Source organism: Acartia tonsa, chromosome 9, assembly GCF_053477335.1.
Source record: "Acartia tonsa isolate MP-2025a chromosome 9, ASM5347733v1, whole genome shotgun sequence".
Classification (NCBI taxonomy): Eukaryota; Metazoa; Arthropoda; class Copepoda; order Calanoida; family Acartiidae; genus Acartia; species Acartia tonsa.
In genome coordinates this window covers 30,306,853-30,321,725 of record NC_137268.1, presented here as the reverse complement: position 1 = coordinate 30,321,725, position 14,873 = coordinate 30,306,853, and the positions used below count along the sequence as shown (strand labels likewise).

Here is a 14,873-nt window from a genome sequence, read left to right as displayed (position 1 = left end):
CTGCCGCAAACCCCTAGCCCTCCGGGGCTCAAAAAAAAACCTAAAAATGAACCTAACCTTAATTTTCTAAGAAACCATTTGATCAATAGAGATAATTGCTTAAACTTAATCTATAATGCTAATGAACTAAATTTTGGTTTAGAAGTCACCCCTCTGCCGCCAACCCCTAGCCCTTTGGGGCTCCAAAAAACCCTAAAAATGAACCTAACCTTTATTTTCTCAGAAACCATATGACCAATAGAGATGATTTCTTATACTTAAGCTTTTACGCTTATAAACTAACTGCTAGTTTTGTAGTTACCCCCCTGCCGCCAACCACTAGGCCTCCCGGGATCAAAAAAAAACCCATAAAAATGAACCTAACCTTTATTTTCTCAGAAACCATTTAATCAATAGAGATGATTTCTGAAACTTTTATGCTTATAAGCTAACTTTTAGTATAGAAGTCACCCCACCTGCGCCAACCCCTAGCCCTCCGGGGCTCAAAAACCCTAAAAATTGACCTAAACTTATTTTTTTCAGAAACTATTTCATCAAGAAAGATTATTTCTTAAACTTTTATGCTTATAAACTAACTTATAGTTTCGTAGTCACCCCCCTGCCGCAAACCCCTAGCCCTCCGGGGCTCAAATAACCCTACAAATTTTCTCAGAAACCATTTGATCAATAGAGTTGATTTCTTAAACTTATGCTTTTATGCTTATAAACTTACTTTTAGTTTAGAAGTCACCCCCCTGCCGCCAACCCCTAGCCCTGCGGGGCTCCAAAAAAACCCTAAAAATAACCTAACCTTAATTTTAAAAATCAGCATGTTTTAAATGGACATTTGGACTTTCTGTTAATAATTATAGAGTAGCTACGTTTTTTAAATTGTACCTAAATACTATAGAAATTATCATGCAAAGTTTAAAATCAATAGGACAATTATAATATGTCTAAATTAACGAAAAAAAGCTAACCCTCACAGACCAAACTGTCAAAGTCAAATTGTTGGCTAAGATAGATATTGTTAACAGACAGACACAAAGACTTCTAGGCACTTTGCTGGAATAAATTTTGTACCTGCTGTTTATACAGTGTGTTCTTCAAATCTGCTGTCCTGTTCTTTCCAGCCTCTGGTCTTCCAGTATCCCGGGTTACCACTGTGGTTGTCCCGGCATTTGTTTCTGCAAGTATCAAGGTCGTGGAAGTAGGGGGCAGGTTGATGTTGGTTTGCTGAAATAATTAAATATTAATATGTTTAATAAATCAGTTGAAACCTAAAACTTTATCCTAGCTACCAGCCTTAGTTTTCCCGTCCTGTATTTTATATACTTTAAGGGTTAAGGTACAGTAAAAGAGAAATGGCAGCTCTACCTGTATATTGGATAGTGCCAGCCTAGATTTCTCTTAAGAGCCGGCAGACATTATAGATAGACGGTCTGAAAAAAGTTTTGTTTTTGAATGATTGGAAAAAAGAAAGAACAGACCGATTATTTATAATATCTGCCGCAGTAGACTGAAAGCAACCTTCTGTTCTGGCTCGACCTAAAAATGGACAGCCGTTAGATTGGACTGCACACTCCGGGGAGGAAAGAAAAGAACATAGGGTTGCAAACAGACCACTGCATATTTTACAATATTTTGTTAGTGGGAAAGGGCGACACAAACCGGTCTTGAAGCCAATACCTTACAATATTAAGGTATTTTTTTTTTTACAGTATTGGACCTACTTTCAATTTGATTAGGTAGCTATTTCATTTCATTGTGTTTTTATTTTATTTACATTTATACCCGTGTATCTGAAAAAATATAAAATTGTGGAGCATTTAAATTTTTAATAGCTGGAATGTCAGGCACAAATTCTCAATAGCTATATCTGCCTGGCGCTGCTGAAGCTGTTCCTGCTCCTGGTTGATCCTGTTGTTGGCTGCAACGGCTTGTTCATGGGCCAGGTTGGCAGCCGCCAGCTGGTCTTCATAGAAATCCGCCATCTGCTCAGCCTGATATTCGGCCAGGCGGGCTCGAGCCTCAGCCCGGGCCTGTGACAAAAGGTTTTTTAGTTTTTTAAGCTTAGTAGCCGAAATTCGGCGCCATGGCACGAGTTGCTTTGGCTGGTTCCAGCTTGGGTCCGCAGCTTCCTTGTAGGCTTCAGCAGCTGGTCCCATTTTTGTGGCCAGCTCAAAGGCCTTGGCTCTAAAAGTCATCAGCATTGCTCTGGCTTCCTGCTCTGTCATATTGCCCATGCTTTCCTCCCAGCTGTCTACCGCATTTTCCAACAAATAAAAGGGGCGGGCTAATGTGGCCAGGTAGTGGCTGTTTTTCTTGTCGGCAGGGAAGTTCGTGTAGAACATGTCTACACCGAGCCGGAGCATCTCGAGCGTACCGCGAATATCACTGATTTGTGTGGCTAAAAAATTACCGTGGTGTAGGGGCATGTTATTGTTCATGGCTGCCATTTTTATTTTTGCTTTTTGGTTCTGAAATATTCAGAATTAATGCAGTGGAATAAAACTTTTAAAAACGGGATATGGAATATTAAAAAGATAAAAACACATAAAAAAAACTTATATTTTTTTTTTCATAAAATCAGGATAAAATGATACAATATTTTATTTTTCTTACTTTGAATTTAGTATCTTGGCCGCTTGGAAGACATCCTGCCATAGAATTCCTCATGATGTGGGTATTCTTGGTGGTCACGGCGGTGATCTTGGTACTGGTGGCGGTCACGGGGGTCATATTGATCAGGATATTGGCGGCGGTCGCGGGTTCATATTGTTCAAGATACTGGCGACGGTCTGGGGGGTCATATTGGTCCTCCCGATATTGGTCATGGGTCGTTGGGTAATCCCTACGACCATAAGGCTGGTGGTCAGACTGATATGAAAACTCGGAAATCTGCTGAGAGTTTTCACGGTGGTTTTCCTGTTGATAGTAATCGGTCCGATACTGAGTTTCTTCTTGATAGTGGACCTCTCTTGGGGGTGGTGAGGGTTGCCTAAACTCTGGTGAAGGTGCTATCCAGCGCTGTGATAGTGTTGGACGCTCTGGAGACAGTGATTTTTGGCGCCGTGGTGGTCTTTCTGTGGATGGTGATCTTTGGCGCTGTGATGGTTTCGGTGCCGGATTACGGATTTTAGAAGATTTTTTTTGTAGACCATAAGTAGCCAAAGTTGGGTTGGACTTATGTTTACAGTCTTTACACGTCTTTTTTCTGCAAAATAAACGATTTGTGTGATATTTGGGGATGGTCTTGATGAAGGCATCCATATTCTCCACGGTTTTCATTCGATGCAGGTACTTTTTTTGGGCAGCTGTATACTCCAATCTTGCCAGATGTACCTCAAGGGTTTTTCGTTTGGCTATAAGGTGATTGATGTACATAGTGTCTGTAAACAATCTTTGGTACCTTCGGGCTTTTGCATGATCTGGTCCGACTAGCTGCCGGATAAGATCAACATCAATGGCTTGAGTATACAGTTTTTCTGTATTGTTTCTTGCCGTGTATTCTACAAGATTGTCGATTTCTTCCAGTAAGTCATCAGGTAATGGAGGGGGAGTCCTATCCTCGTCTGGGACTTTCATTTTTGAAAGTAGTTGGAACTTTGCTCTCTTGACAACTTGTTCCCGGATGTATCGTGTTGTTTCACAAAAGGTACCTTTGTTGGTCCACTCTGGTGTAGGTATATCATCTTCCTCGCCAGGTGTGAAGTTGCCTCCTGTTTCGTCAGTGGCTTCGATTTGGTCCGAGAGATCGAATATTTTATGCTGGAGTTCATCAATCGTTTTTCTGACCGAATTGATTTTTTGGGCCGTTTTGGCTTCCTCCAGCAGAAGTGTTACCATACCATCACTGGTAATCTCATCATAGAGTTGCTTATCAATGGAATGTTCCTCATTTATTGCCAGCTTTGCGTAAGCTGAAGTCTGGACCACCTTTGACCTTTTCTTTTTGGCTTTATATGACTCTAGGGTAGCTTCTTTGATGGTTCTGTTGTTGGAATCCATCGTGACTAAAACAAAAAAATGTTTTTTAGACGCGGTAGTGTCGATAAAGGGATACAATAGTTTTTTACATAATATATAGGGACAAAATAAATTATAATAATACTAAATGTCGCTTCCATGGATGTTGTAACACTCCGGTTCTGCTCAACTGGGAGATAATTACAATCCCACCGTTTGGTTATGAAATGATTAAGCTACAACGCCGTAAACAGCGCTGTAGTTATGTTTGTTATGAGGTTGAAATGATTAAAAGTACATTACTACATAGTGTGGTAGTTGTGTTTCGAAGAGTTAAAATTACTTTAATGATAAAATGCTGTTAAAACATCAGTGACGATGAAAAAGCAAGAAGTCTTGTTTGTGCCAAGTAAAGTAAAAAAATCACCGTTAGGTACAAACATGATTGGTTTTGTCAAGGTTATTTGAATGTAAAATTAAGGCAGGAGCAAGCAGTTTTCAGGTAGCTTCAGCCGTGTTTTTGAAGAAGAAAAGCAATAAGTTCTGGGGACCAGTACTCATTTGCGATTTAGTGGCAGTTTCAGCCGTGTTTTTGAAGAGAAAAGCAATAAGTTCTGGGGACCAGTACTCATTTGCTATTTAGTGGCAATTTCAGCCGTGTTTTTTGAAGAGAAAAGCAGTAAGTTCTGGGGACCAGTACTCATTTGCTATTTAGTGGCAATTTCAGCCATGTTGTTTTATGAGGTATTATATGTGGTTTTGTTCGGTGAGGTATGACTTGTCACACTGGGAAGACGCGGACCTGATTTGGTCAACTAACGATAACTCGTCCTCGGAGAAGAGAATAGCAATGTGCCTGACACTTCTTCTGGTTTCATGAAACTCTTCTCTCCAGTGTTTCCGCCAACGAATAATTACTTGACGAACAATACCATCATCGGAAGTGATGAGGTGTAACACTTGGCCAAGGCGCCAAAGTTGGTCCCCGATTAACTCATCTGGGGCACGGAGAAAGACAACAATATCCATCTCTTTAGGCTGTGGACCTGTTTTGCCAAACTTTTTTGGCCTTGGGATGTAATCTGGGAGACGTTCATACAGCCAGATTTGCCACCATGATTGGTAGAGGCGCTCCATCTGTTCCAGGAGACGGGAGGGTTGTTCTACCCTCATTGGCCCAGTGGGTGCTCGCCTGTTATTTCTGCCGTGTATCAGACGGTTTGGAGTGATGAGGTCTGCATGACCTATATCCTCAGTCCTGGATACAGTGCAGATTGGCATGTTGTTTATCTCGTTGGCAATGTATGAGAACGCAGTTTCATATGACATAACATCCAATTTAAGACCATTGAATGTTGCATTGAACAAGGTTTTAATTTCCTTGATAGAGCGTTCCACACATCCCTGATAATTGTGTGCAGCGGTAGGACCGATTTCGTATTCGATGCTACAGCTTTTTCCATTCAGTGTTTTGGTAATGTCAGCCATGGAAAATTCTGACTTTGCTACGCCTTTGATAAGTTGTGCACCTGGGTCGATGTACACCTTTTTGGGGTAACAGTACCGATGAACAAACCGTTGGAAAGCCTGTAGGAAGGCGTCTGTGTTATACTTTGTCATAGCATAACAAGCAGTAGCAGAAGAAGCTGGGTCTCTACAGACTAGGCCCCAGACTTTGACTGAGGACCTGTGGTTGTGTTCACAGTGGGCCAGGAAGGGACCCATGAGGTCAAGTTGGCAGTAATAGAACGGAGGAGCAATGGTCAATCTGTTTTGGTGGATTGGTCCCATTTCAGCTTCTAAAAGCTTGGCTTTAAACCTACGACAGTGTGGGCAAGCTGCTCGAATCTCCTTGGAAAGATCTCTGCCATTGAGAATGTAGGCAATGTGCCTAGACTCTAAGAGTGTTGCATTTACATTTCTGTGTAGTGCGAGCTCTTGGTGGGCATATAGCATAATGGAGTATGCTATTATGCTATGACGATCAACAATTGGTCTAACGAAATGAAGCGGAGACAAATCTGGCATGATATTGTCAACATCTTCAATGTTTGTTCCCTCGACAATACGACCATTGTATTTTATGATCCCATCATCGGAGACGACATTGTTGCCGTGGGCCTTTGAGCTGGAGAACTTGATTATCTCTTTGGTTGCTAGCCTAAAGTAGTAATTCTCAGCTGTCTGGATTTCCTCGTCCGATAGCTGGACAACCCTTGTGGTGAGTTGTGCGGCTTTTGCCTTCGTCTTACTGCGATATGATTTGAAATCAAAGAAGCAGAACTTTCTAATAATGGCAATGACACGGAGAGATTTAGGCCAGGACCGTTTACATGGGTCATAAAGATAACCTGAAAACTTTGTTATCTCAGCTGTCCTTTCCTGAGGTGATTTTGAATCACTGTGAAGGATTCTAACCTCTTGGGCAGCGGCCTGTTTTGCCTCCATTGTTAGCTTGAGGTCTGTGAAGGATTTGGCTGGCATGTCCTGGTAGTCGAGATACATCCAGGGTTTGCCATTCTGCCATTCTGAGTTAGAGTCAATGTCCTTGATAGTGGCAAGGAAACGAGTCCCAAGATCTGCGATGTTGTTTTCAGATTCAACATGACGCCATTGATCAGGGGAAGAGAACCTTCGAATTTCGATTACACAGCTGCGCACGCCAAGGGAGAGTGGTCGCGCATCTTGATGAAGCCAAGACAGGACAACACTGGAATCTGTAAAAAAGGTGACCTTGTCAACCTTATTCTTGAGGTTTTTTGCGACAGTTGTTGCAAGAATGGTGCCTACAACAGCTGCCCTGAGCTCTGCTCGAGGGATTGTGGAGCCGGTCACAATCTTGGATTTAGCAGCTGCTAAACGGACAGTGACCTCTCCTGAGAGAGATGTTGATCTAACATGCACACATACAATTGCCATGTTTTGGCTAGCATCAACAGATACTAACAGATCAACTTTGGGTTGAGAGTTTGCCGGGATCACTGACCGTGGACATGAAACCGATGCAAGTTGTTGCATGGTTTCAATGTTGGCCACCCAGGTGATGAGCAGCTTGGTTGGGAGCCCATCATACCAACCAGTGGCATATGAAAGGAGGTCGTGATAATCTGCTTTGAATTTAGCAGTCACAGGGGTGCATAACCCAAGGATGTCGAAGTTTGAAGCAACTTGCGACAGAATGGTTCTTTTGGTAAAGTTAGGTAGAAGAGCCTCTGCAAGGTTGCCTTCTACTGGTGGAGGTCTTTTCCCTCGTTTTGTCTTACCAAATGACAACGGTTTTGCGTCCAAGCTGAGGGTGTCGGCTAGTGGTGCCCAGCGATAGCCGAGGTATCCGACATGTATTCCGTCACTGGACACGGTATCTTCAGGTACAGCTGAAGATCTGACGAAGCTTTTAACACTCATGCCTGCTAAGTCAAGTGTGAATTTAACTCCAGCAATAAGTTTATCCAGATCAGCTGCGGAGTCTGTTGAATCAGAGGTATCATCAACATATGTTTTAGTTTTGAGGACCTGGGCACCTGCAGTGTGTTCAGGGAAGTTGTCCATGACATACTGAGCTACCTGTTCAATTCCCTCTGCTGTTTGGTTGCCAGAGGGTTTAACACTGTAGATGATTGTGCGCATGATACGTGTTCTGACAGTGCCACTGGGGTCAAGACTGTCGACCCATAAGTATTTATGCCAGCGGAATTCAGATGGTTCCAACTTGACTTGGTTGTAAGCCATCCGTATGTCACATGCGAAGGCATGCGGGCCTGCTCTGAAGTTGATATCCAAAGCTAGGATCTTTTCCAATTTGTTGGTGCCTTTTGCCAAGACATCATTTAAGCTTTTACCTGAGGAAGTCGTCGCAGATGCGTCGAAGACTACACGCACAGGTGTTGAGATTGAGTTCTCTTTAGTGACGAAGCGCCAAGGGAGGTAATATTCTCCTGGAAGGTTGTCTACTAAAGCTCTTTCCTCAGTGGACAGGTCGTCAATGTCACATGAGTAGCCATTAGATGCTAGCTTGTCATGTGATGCCAATACCTGTAGTTTTGCCTCAGGATCTTTTTGGAGTTTTCGCAACTGTGACTCCAGGACTTTGAGGGCCCTATTTCTGTTGGGTTGCAACTCCTTAACCGGATCAGCAATGAAAGGGAGGGTTGCTACGATCCGTTTTTCGTCCGGTTTGAACTTAACCGAGTTTTTGATAAGGAATTGTTCGGCTTCTTCTTTGAGAGAAGTTGCCTCCAGGATAACGCCGTTTTTGCAATCGTTGCAGACGCGGCATCCTATACAACGGTAAGGTGCTTGTGTGCCAATGTCTTCACTTTCGAGGAATTTCCTTTCATGTGTTTTGACTTGTTGGATATTTGAGCTGTATGTATAAACATCCAGCGAAGTGTCCTCATCTGTAGTTTCCTCTACAGTGATTGGACGGAGATGTGGGAAGGTATCATCTTTGGGGTCAGTTGCACACCAATTTTTGCCACTGTTGAAAAGTGATTCAGTGGTGTAACGATATGCAGACAGTTCGTGAGTGAAAAATAGCGCAGCACCCACGAAATTTACCGTCTCAGCTGCTTTAGCCCAAGCCTTGTGTGGTCCACCAAGTACACCTGTGTGGCCATTGACACCCTTGAGTGGGCTTCTGTACAATGACAGGCCACAGGGTAATGAGCATATGCGCATTGGGAACAAGTAGTTGTACTTGATCCCGAGAATTATGTCGACTTGGCCTCCTCCAATGACATCGGGTACAGTTGGCAGGAGTTCATGACCCTTGTAATGTGCAACAAGGTCATTGTACGGCTCGTTGAGTTCCCATCTGGGAAACGGAGCCGTTAATGTGTCCATCTTTGCGGCGATTATGGTCGCAGACATAGAACTGTCGTCAACGGGCAGTGTAAACTTGTCACTTCCATAGGGTAAGTGGACAACTTTACCGCCTGCTACGTTCATGAGGGTTGGTCCTGGGCGGTGCTCCGACGCGTTTAGTCTTATAGCTGCTGAGGCTGAGACTGCTGCGGTACCGCACCCGCTGTCATAAAACACGAATAGCGGGTTCCCCGAGGGGTCAGGAACATTTTGGCACATGAAGATGCCAGGGGCGGGAACATCAGGAAAGGTGTTGGGGCCGGAATCTTCAGGTGAGGAGTCGGAGGTTTGGAGATTCATGGTGATATTATCCATGAACAGTAAATTGCCAGAGGTTATATGCATGTCCTTTGGCAAGGATTTGCGGAAGTCGTCCAGGCGACGCTTGTTCTGCTCGGTATGAACAGAACACGCAAGTATGTGTTTCTGTACACGGTGGAGTGACGCGTACTGGCAACTGTCGGTTTGACAGTAAAAGGTTGTGCGACAGTTATTTTTGTGATGATTCCACCAATCGTCAATGTTTTCAAAATTGACGTTGGCGTCCATCCTGAGGCACCTGTGACATGCTTTTGTCTTGCCGTGGAGTTTACGTTTCTCCTTGTGCGGTGTGTTGATGTACACGTTGCATTCAAACAAATATGTATGTTTGTTTTGACAAAGAGCACAATCAGTCAATACGGGCTTTGAAGATGCGCCTGTATATGCTAAGAGCGGGGTTTGCGTCTTAGCCGACTTGTCAACAGTCTTGCCTTTAAAACATTGTTTTGGCTCCTCTGATGCATTGAAAGTTGAAGCCGTGTAAGTGTTCGAGGCTGGTTTACTCCGGTTCGAGTTTTTCTGACCAGGGTTGTTACCAGTCTGGTGTGGCTGTCTATTGCCGGAGCTACCACTGCTCGTGTTGGCATTGTTTCCAACAGAGGTTGTGGTGCCAGTATGGAGGGATGCTCCTTCATGCTGATTAAGCTGGTATTGGAGTTGGCGTAGCTCACAATCAAGGAAGAGGAGAAGCTGTTCATAGCAATACTGCCCATCTTCCTCTCCATTTTCATCAGCGCTTTTGAGGAACGTTTTTGACATTTCCTTAAAGTAGTCGCCTTTGAGAAGGTTCAGCACGGAGTTGGCGATATCTGTTTTGCCGTGATACAGAGTTTGCTCCGCATCGTTCTCTTTTGCAAACTCCTGGGTATCAGCAAGTAATGAACGGAGTTTTACCATCCAGGTAATCTGCTGTTCCCAGTTGTATTTTGGGCATGGTCCAAGTTCCATGATTTTAGCCTTGCGTTTGGCTATGATGCTGGTTTTACTGCCATAGTGGAACGACAGTTGCTTCATACAAGCCTTAATGTTTTTTTCGGCTGAGCACAACATCTGTGCGTTGCCTTGCAGGCATTTTTCCTTCAGGATTTCTAACGCTTCGACTTCTGCTATTGAAGGCATTGAGTCGATGTAAATCTGGAACTTCTTTTGGAACGTGAATAGGTCAAATTTATCCGTTTTAGCCCCAGAAAAGCGAGGGATAGGAATGTTAGATGACCGCTGATTGAAAGAGTGTCCTGAGATAGGTACCCCAAATCGAGTTCTCAAACTTTCAACGAAGGATTCCACGCTGGATATCTCGGTTTCAAGCATGGTCGACTGGGCATCTAATGCTGTTGCATCTTGCTCCATGTCAGTAACCATTGCGTCCTCACATAAGGTTTTGGCTTTCTGTAAGGTACGCTGTGCTTTCTCAATTAGCTCTTTAAATTGAGCATTGAGCTTATTGAACTGACCTAACTGCTTAACTTCGGTGGTTTTAAGATCAGTGAATTTTTCGCAGAGGTCGTCAAGCTCCACAAGCAAAGGGTCCCTTTTTTGTTTTACCCTTGCTTGCTTCACCGCGTATGTCGTAGGATTTATGCGGTTGGGGATGGGGGCTGTATGCTGGAGCGTAGTTGCTGCAGGAACAGCTGTGGCTTGAGCCGTAACTGCTGGAGGCGCAGTTACTTGCCTGTCACATGGTAAGGTACCTGCCTCGGATCCGACTGCTGAAGTGGTAGTCGAGTCGTCAGAACAGGTAGAGAGAGGTACTGCTGGGGCAGCAATTGTCGTAATTGATTGAGCTTTCAATCGTGACGTACGATGTTCATGAATGAATTCGATTTTCGAGCGCATTGCTAAACGTAGCTGTAGTGCTTTGTTTACGTCAGCTTCGGTGACCCTTGGGTCTGGGCTGTTGCGAAAGAAAGCTATGATGTGGCGAATTGACGAGGCTTTTTCTTCCAATAATGATAGACTATTGTCTAGCTTTTCAATGCTAAACCTGTCAGGGTTATTTATGATGCCCTGACAGTCTTCGTCTATCATCATGCACTCATCGCATTCGATGATGAGTTTGGTTGCCTCATCAGTCATGGTTGGGGTCTGCGCTGTAAAAAGCGTAGATAGATCGACACTAATATTGTGTGTCGATGTGGAAGCGTTAGAAGCGGAGCCTGGGAGGTGGTCGTGTAACGGGAACTGTTCAGGGTTATAAAAAACCTCGTCCTGAACCTCTTTCTGTAAATCTTCAGAAATAATTATCCCAATCTAGTTGCTGTGGGGCTAGCTCAAACTCTTCAGTATCTGTAGGGGTTGTGGGGGTTTGTGGTGAAAGGCCGTTATACGGATGTGTAACGGGAAATGTTGTCAATGGATCAACAGGTGAGGAGGGTAGGTGGGGGGCTGCAAGTAATTGGGGAGCTGCAGGGGGTGTAGGGAATCCTCGGATAGGTGACGGGGATGGGCTACGGTGGTGGCTGTTTTGGCCTGGGGGGGTGCGACTAACACTGGACCTGCATGAAGAAACGACAGGCCTAGAGTTGCGGTCAACCGGTTTTTTCCGTTGAAGTAGCGCTTTTTTTGTTCTAAGGAGTTTTTTGGCGCGTAATTCAAACGGGGTGTTGAGTTTATGTTTTTTGGCTAAAACTCTGACGGTTTTAGGCTGCCGGTTCACAACAGTCGCAGAGTCGGATTTTGAACGTGTATTTTGTGGAGGGGTGGGGTGGTTAATGGAGGGTAGGTGAAGGGTGTTATGCCTTGAGCGTGTAATTGCTCCGGGCGGTTTTGTAATGAAAACTTCCCTCATTTACCACTTATGGATGGTTTTATTATATTTCTATATACTACCCTTTTTTTTTTTTATTGGTGATTATTATTTTCTAAGTTCCGGTTGAACAGAACCATTGAAGCTAATAATGGGATGGGTCTTGTAAAGTACAAGTACCGGAGGAAATAAGGGGGGGGGGGGGTTTAAGTGGCCTTGTGAACAAGTGCCGGGGGGTAAAGTTTGGATGTGCCCTCAATTAATAAGAGCTAAATTAGACCAAGCTGTATGGTCAGGAGTTTTTCTAGGTATGGCACAGTATCCAAGATCTTATATCAACATCAATGTCAAAGTCAAATTGTTGGCTAAGATAGATATTGTTAACAGACAGACACAAAGACTTCTAGGCACTTTGCTGGAATAAATTTTGTACCTGCTGTTTATACAGTGTGTTCTTCAAATCTGCTGTCCTGTTCTTTCCAGCCTCTGGTCTTCCAGTATCCCGGGTTACCACTGTGGTTGTCCCGGCATTTGTTTCTGCAAGTATCAAGGTCGTGGAAGTAGGGGGCAGGTTGATGTTGGTTTGCTGAAATAATTAAATATTAATATGTTTAATAAATCAGTTGAAACCTAAAACTTTATCCTAGCTACCAGCCTTAGTTTTCCCGTCCTGTATTTTATATACTTTAAGGGTTAAGGTACAGTAAAAGAGAAATGGCAGCTCTACCTGTATATTGGATAGTGCCAGCCTAGATTTCTCTTAAGAGCCGGCAGACATTATAGATAGACAGTCTGAAAAAAGTTTTGTTTTTGAATGATTGGAAAAAAGAAAGAACAGACCGATTATTTATAATATCTGCCGCAGTAGACTGAAAGCAACCTTCTGTTCTGGCTCGACCTAAAAATGGACAGCCGTTAGATTGGACTGCACACAAACCTTATTAAAGAAAAGCTTTGCTTTAACAAAATTTTTAATTAATAAAGTATAGAGTCCAAACTCTTTTTCCCATAACAGCTGAAGTCCAAAATATCTGCATTTAATAATGCGGTTCCTGAGAAAACTGAGGTTAGGTTATTCCTCTGAAAGCCTACTAAAAAAAATTTACTAGAAATTTAAGCTAAAGTATATTTTTTAGGGGGGTTTTGAGCCCAGGGTGGCTATGGGGTGGGTGACTTCTAAAATAAAATTAAGTTCATAACCATATTTCTGCCAAACAAAGTAGTTTATACACATAAAAATTTATCTCTATTGATCAAATGGTTTCTGAGAAATTAAGGTTAGGTTCATTTTTAGGGTTTTTGAGCCCCGGATGGCTAAGGGTTGGCGGCAGGGGGGTGACTTCTAAACCAAAAGTTAGTTTATAACCATAAAAGCTTAAGTTTGAAAAATCATCTCTATTGATCAAATGGTTTCTGAGAAAATTAAGGTTAGGTTCATTTTTAGGGTTTTTTTTGGAGCCCCGCAGGGCTAGAGGTTGGCGGCAGTGGGGTGACTTCTAAACTAGAAGTTAATTTATTAGCTTTATAGATTAAGTTTAAGCAATTATCTCTATTGATCAAATGGTTTCTGAGAAAATTAAGGTTAGGTTCATTTTTAGGTTTTTTTTAGAGCCCCGGAGGGCTAGGGGTTGGCGGCAGTGGGGTGACTTCTAAACTAGAAGTTAATTTATTAGCTTTTTAGATTAAGTTTAAGCAATTATCTCTATTGATCAAATGGTTTCTGAGAAAATTAAAGTTAGGTTCAATTTAGGGTTTTTTGGAGCCCCGGAGAGCTAGGGGAGTGACCTATAAACTATAAGTTAGTTTATAAGCAAAAAAGCTTAAGTTTAAGAAATCATCTCTATTGATCAAATAGTTTCTGAGAAAATAAAGGTTAGGGTTATTTTATAGGTTTTTTTTGATCCCAGGAGGGCTAGGGGTTGGCGGCAGGGGGGTGACTTCTAGACCAAAATTTAGTTTGTAACCATAAAAGCTTAAGTTTAAGAAATCATCTCAATTGGTCGAATGGTTTTTGAGAAAATTAAGGTTAGGTTAATTTTTAGGGTTTTTTTGGAGCCCCGGAGGGCTAGGGGTTGGCGGCCTGGGGATGACACCTAGACCAAAAGCTAGTTTATACCCATAAAAGCTTAAGTTAAAGAAATCATCTCTATTGGTCAAATGGTTTCTGAGAAAATAAAGGTTAGGTTCATTTTATAGGTTTTTTTTATCCCAGGAGGGCTAGGGGTTGGCGGCAGAGGGGTCACTTCTAAACCAAAATTTAGTTTATAACCATAAAAGCTTAAGTTTATAAAATCCAGTGTGGCCACAACCAAAAAAATACTGATACTGAAGAAAAAAAAGGAAATACTGAAAATACTGAATCCTAAAATAAGAAAAAATACTGAAATACTGAACAAAAAAATACAAATACTGAATAAGTATTTTTTTATTTGATTCCTCATTTCAAAATTTCATATATCATAGCTTTATTATTAGGGGGATATTTTAAAGATCTTTTAATTTTGCCTCTTAGATTTTCTTGCACCAATTAAGCAGAAAATGACTGATAAATATTTTAAATGATTACAAAACTTAAATACTTTTTAGTTTAGTTAAGAGCATAGACGTCCAACCTTTTTTTAGGGGGGGGGGTAGAATTTTTTTAATTGGGGGGTAATTCTTTTTTATTTTGAGGGGGGGGGTAAAATGGCGCCTGAAGCAAATTTTTTTTACCCCCCCCCAAAAAAAAATTTTACCCCGGGGGTAAACTTTGTTTGGGGTGGGGGTAATTACCCCCCATGAAATCTGTTGGCAGGAGTAAATTTTGTTTACCCCCCCCAAAAATTTATCCCCGGGGTAAAATTTTTGGGGGGTAATTTAAATTTGATTTAATATTTAGTATTAAAAATGCGCGCGAAGCGCGCAAAAATTTTTTTTTCTTAGAGATTTTTTATTTTTGGGGGGGTATATAGCCCCCCAAAATTGTTTGGTAATTAAAAGGAAAGTAAAGTGAGGC

The 14,873-nt window shown here is 42.5% G+C and overlaps 1 protein-coding gene across 1 annotated transcript; it reads right to left on the bottom strand.

Moving 5' to 3' along the window:
- Positions 1 to 2,020: 2,020 nt before the first annotated feature.
- On the bottom strand, positions 2,021 to 12,663 carry LOC145328745 (uncharacterized). The gene is made up of 3 exons (XM_080172567.1): positions 12,606 to 12,663; positions 12,312 to 12,464; positions 2,021 to 3,995 (listed from the first exon to the last, which is right to left on the bottom strand). Exon 3 carries the CDS (start codon positions 3,988 to 3,990, stop codon positions 2,569 to 2,571), a length of 1,422 nt encoding a protein of 473 aa, XP_080028693.1. The 5' UTR covers positions 3,991 to 3,995; positions 12,312 to 12,464; positions 12,606 to 12,663; the 3' UTR covers positions 2,021 to 2,568.
- Between the last annotated feature and the right edge of the window lie 2,210 nt (positions 12,664 to 14,873).

Excerpts from the sequence above, each read along its gene's own strand:
- LOC145328745 (XM_080172567.1), bottom strand. The coding sequence starts at position 3,990 with ATGGATTCCAACAACAGAACCATCAAAGAAGCTACCCTAGAGTCATAT.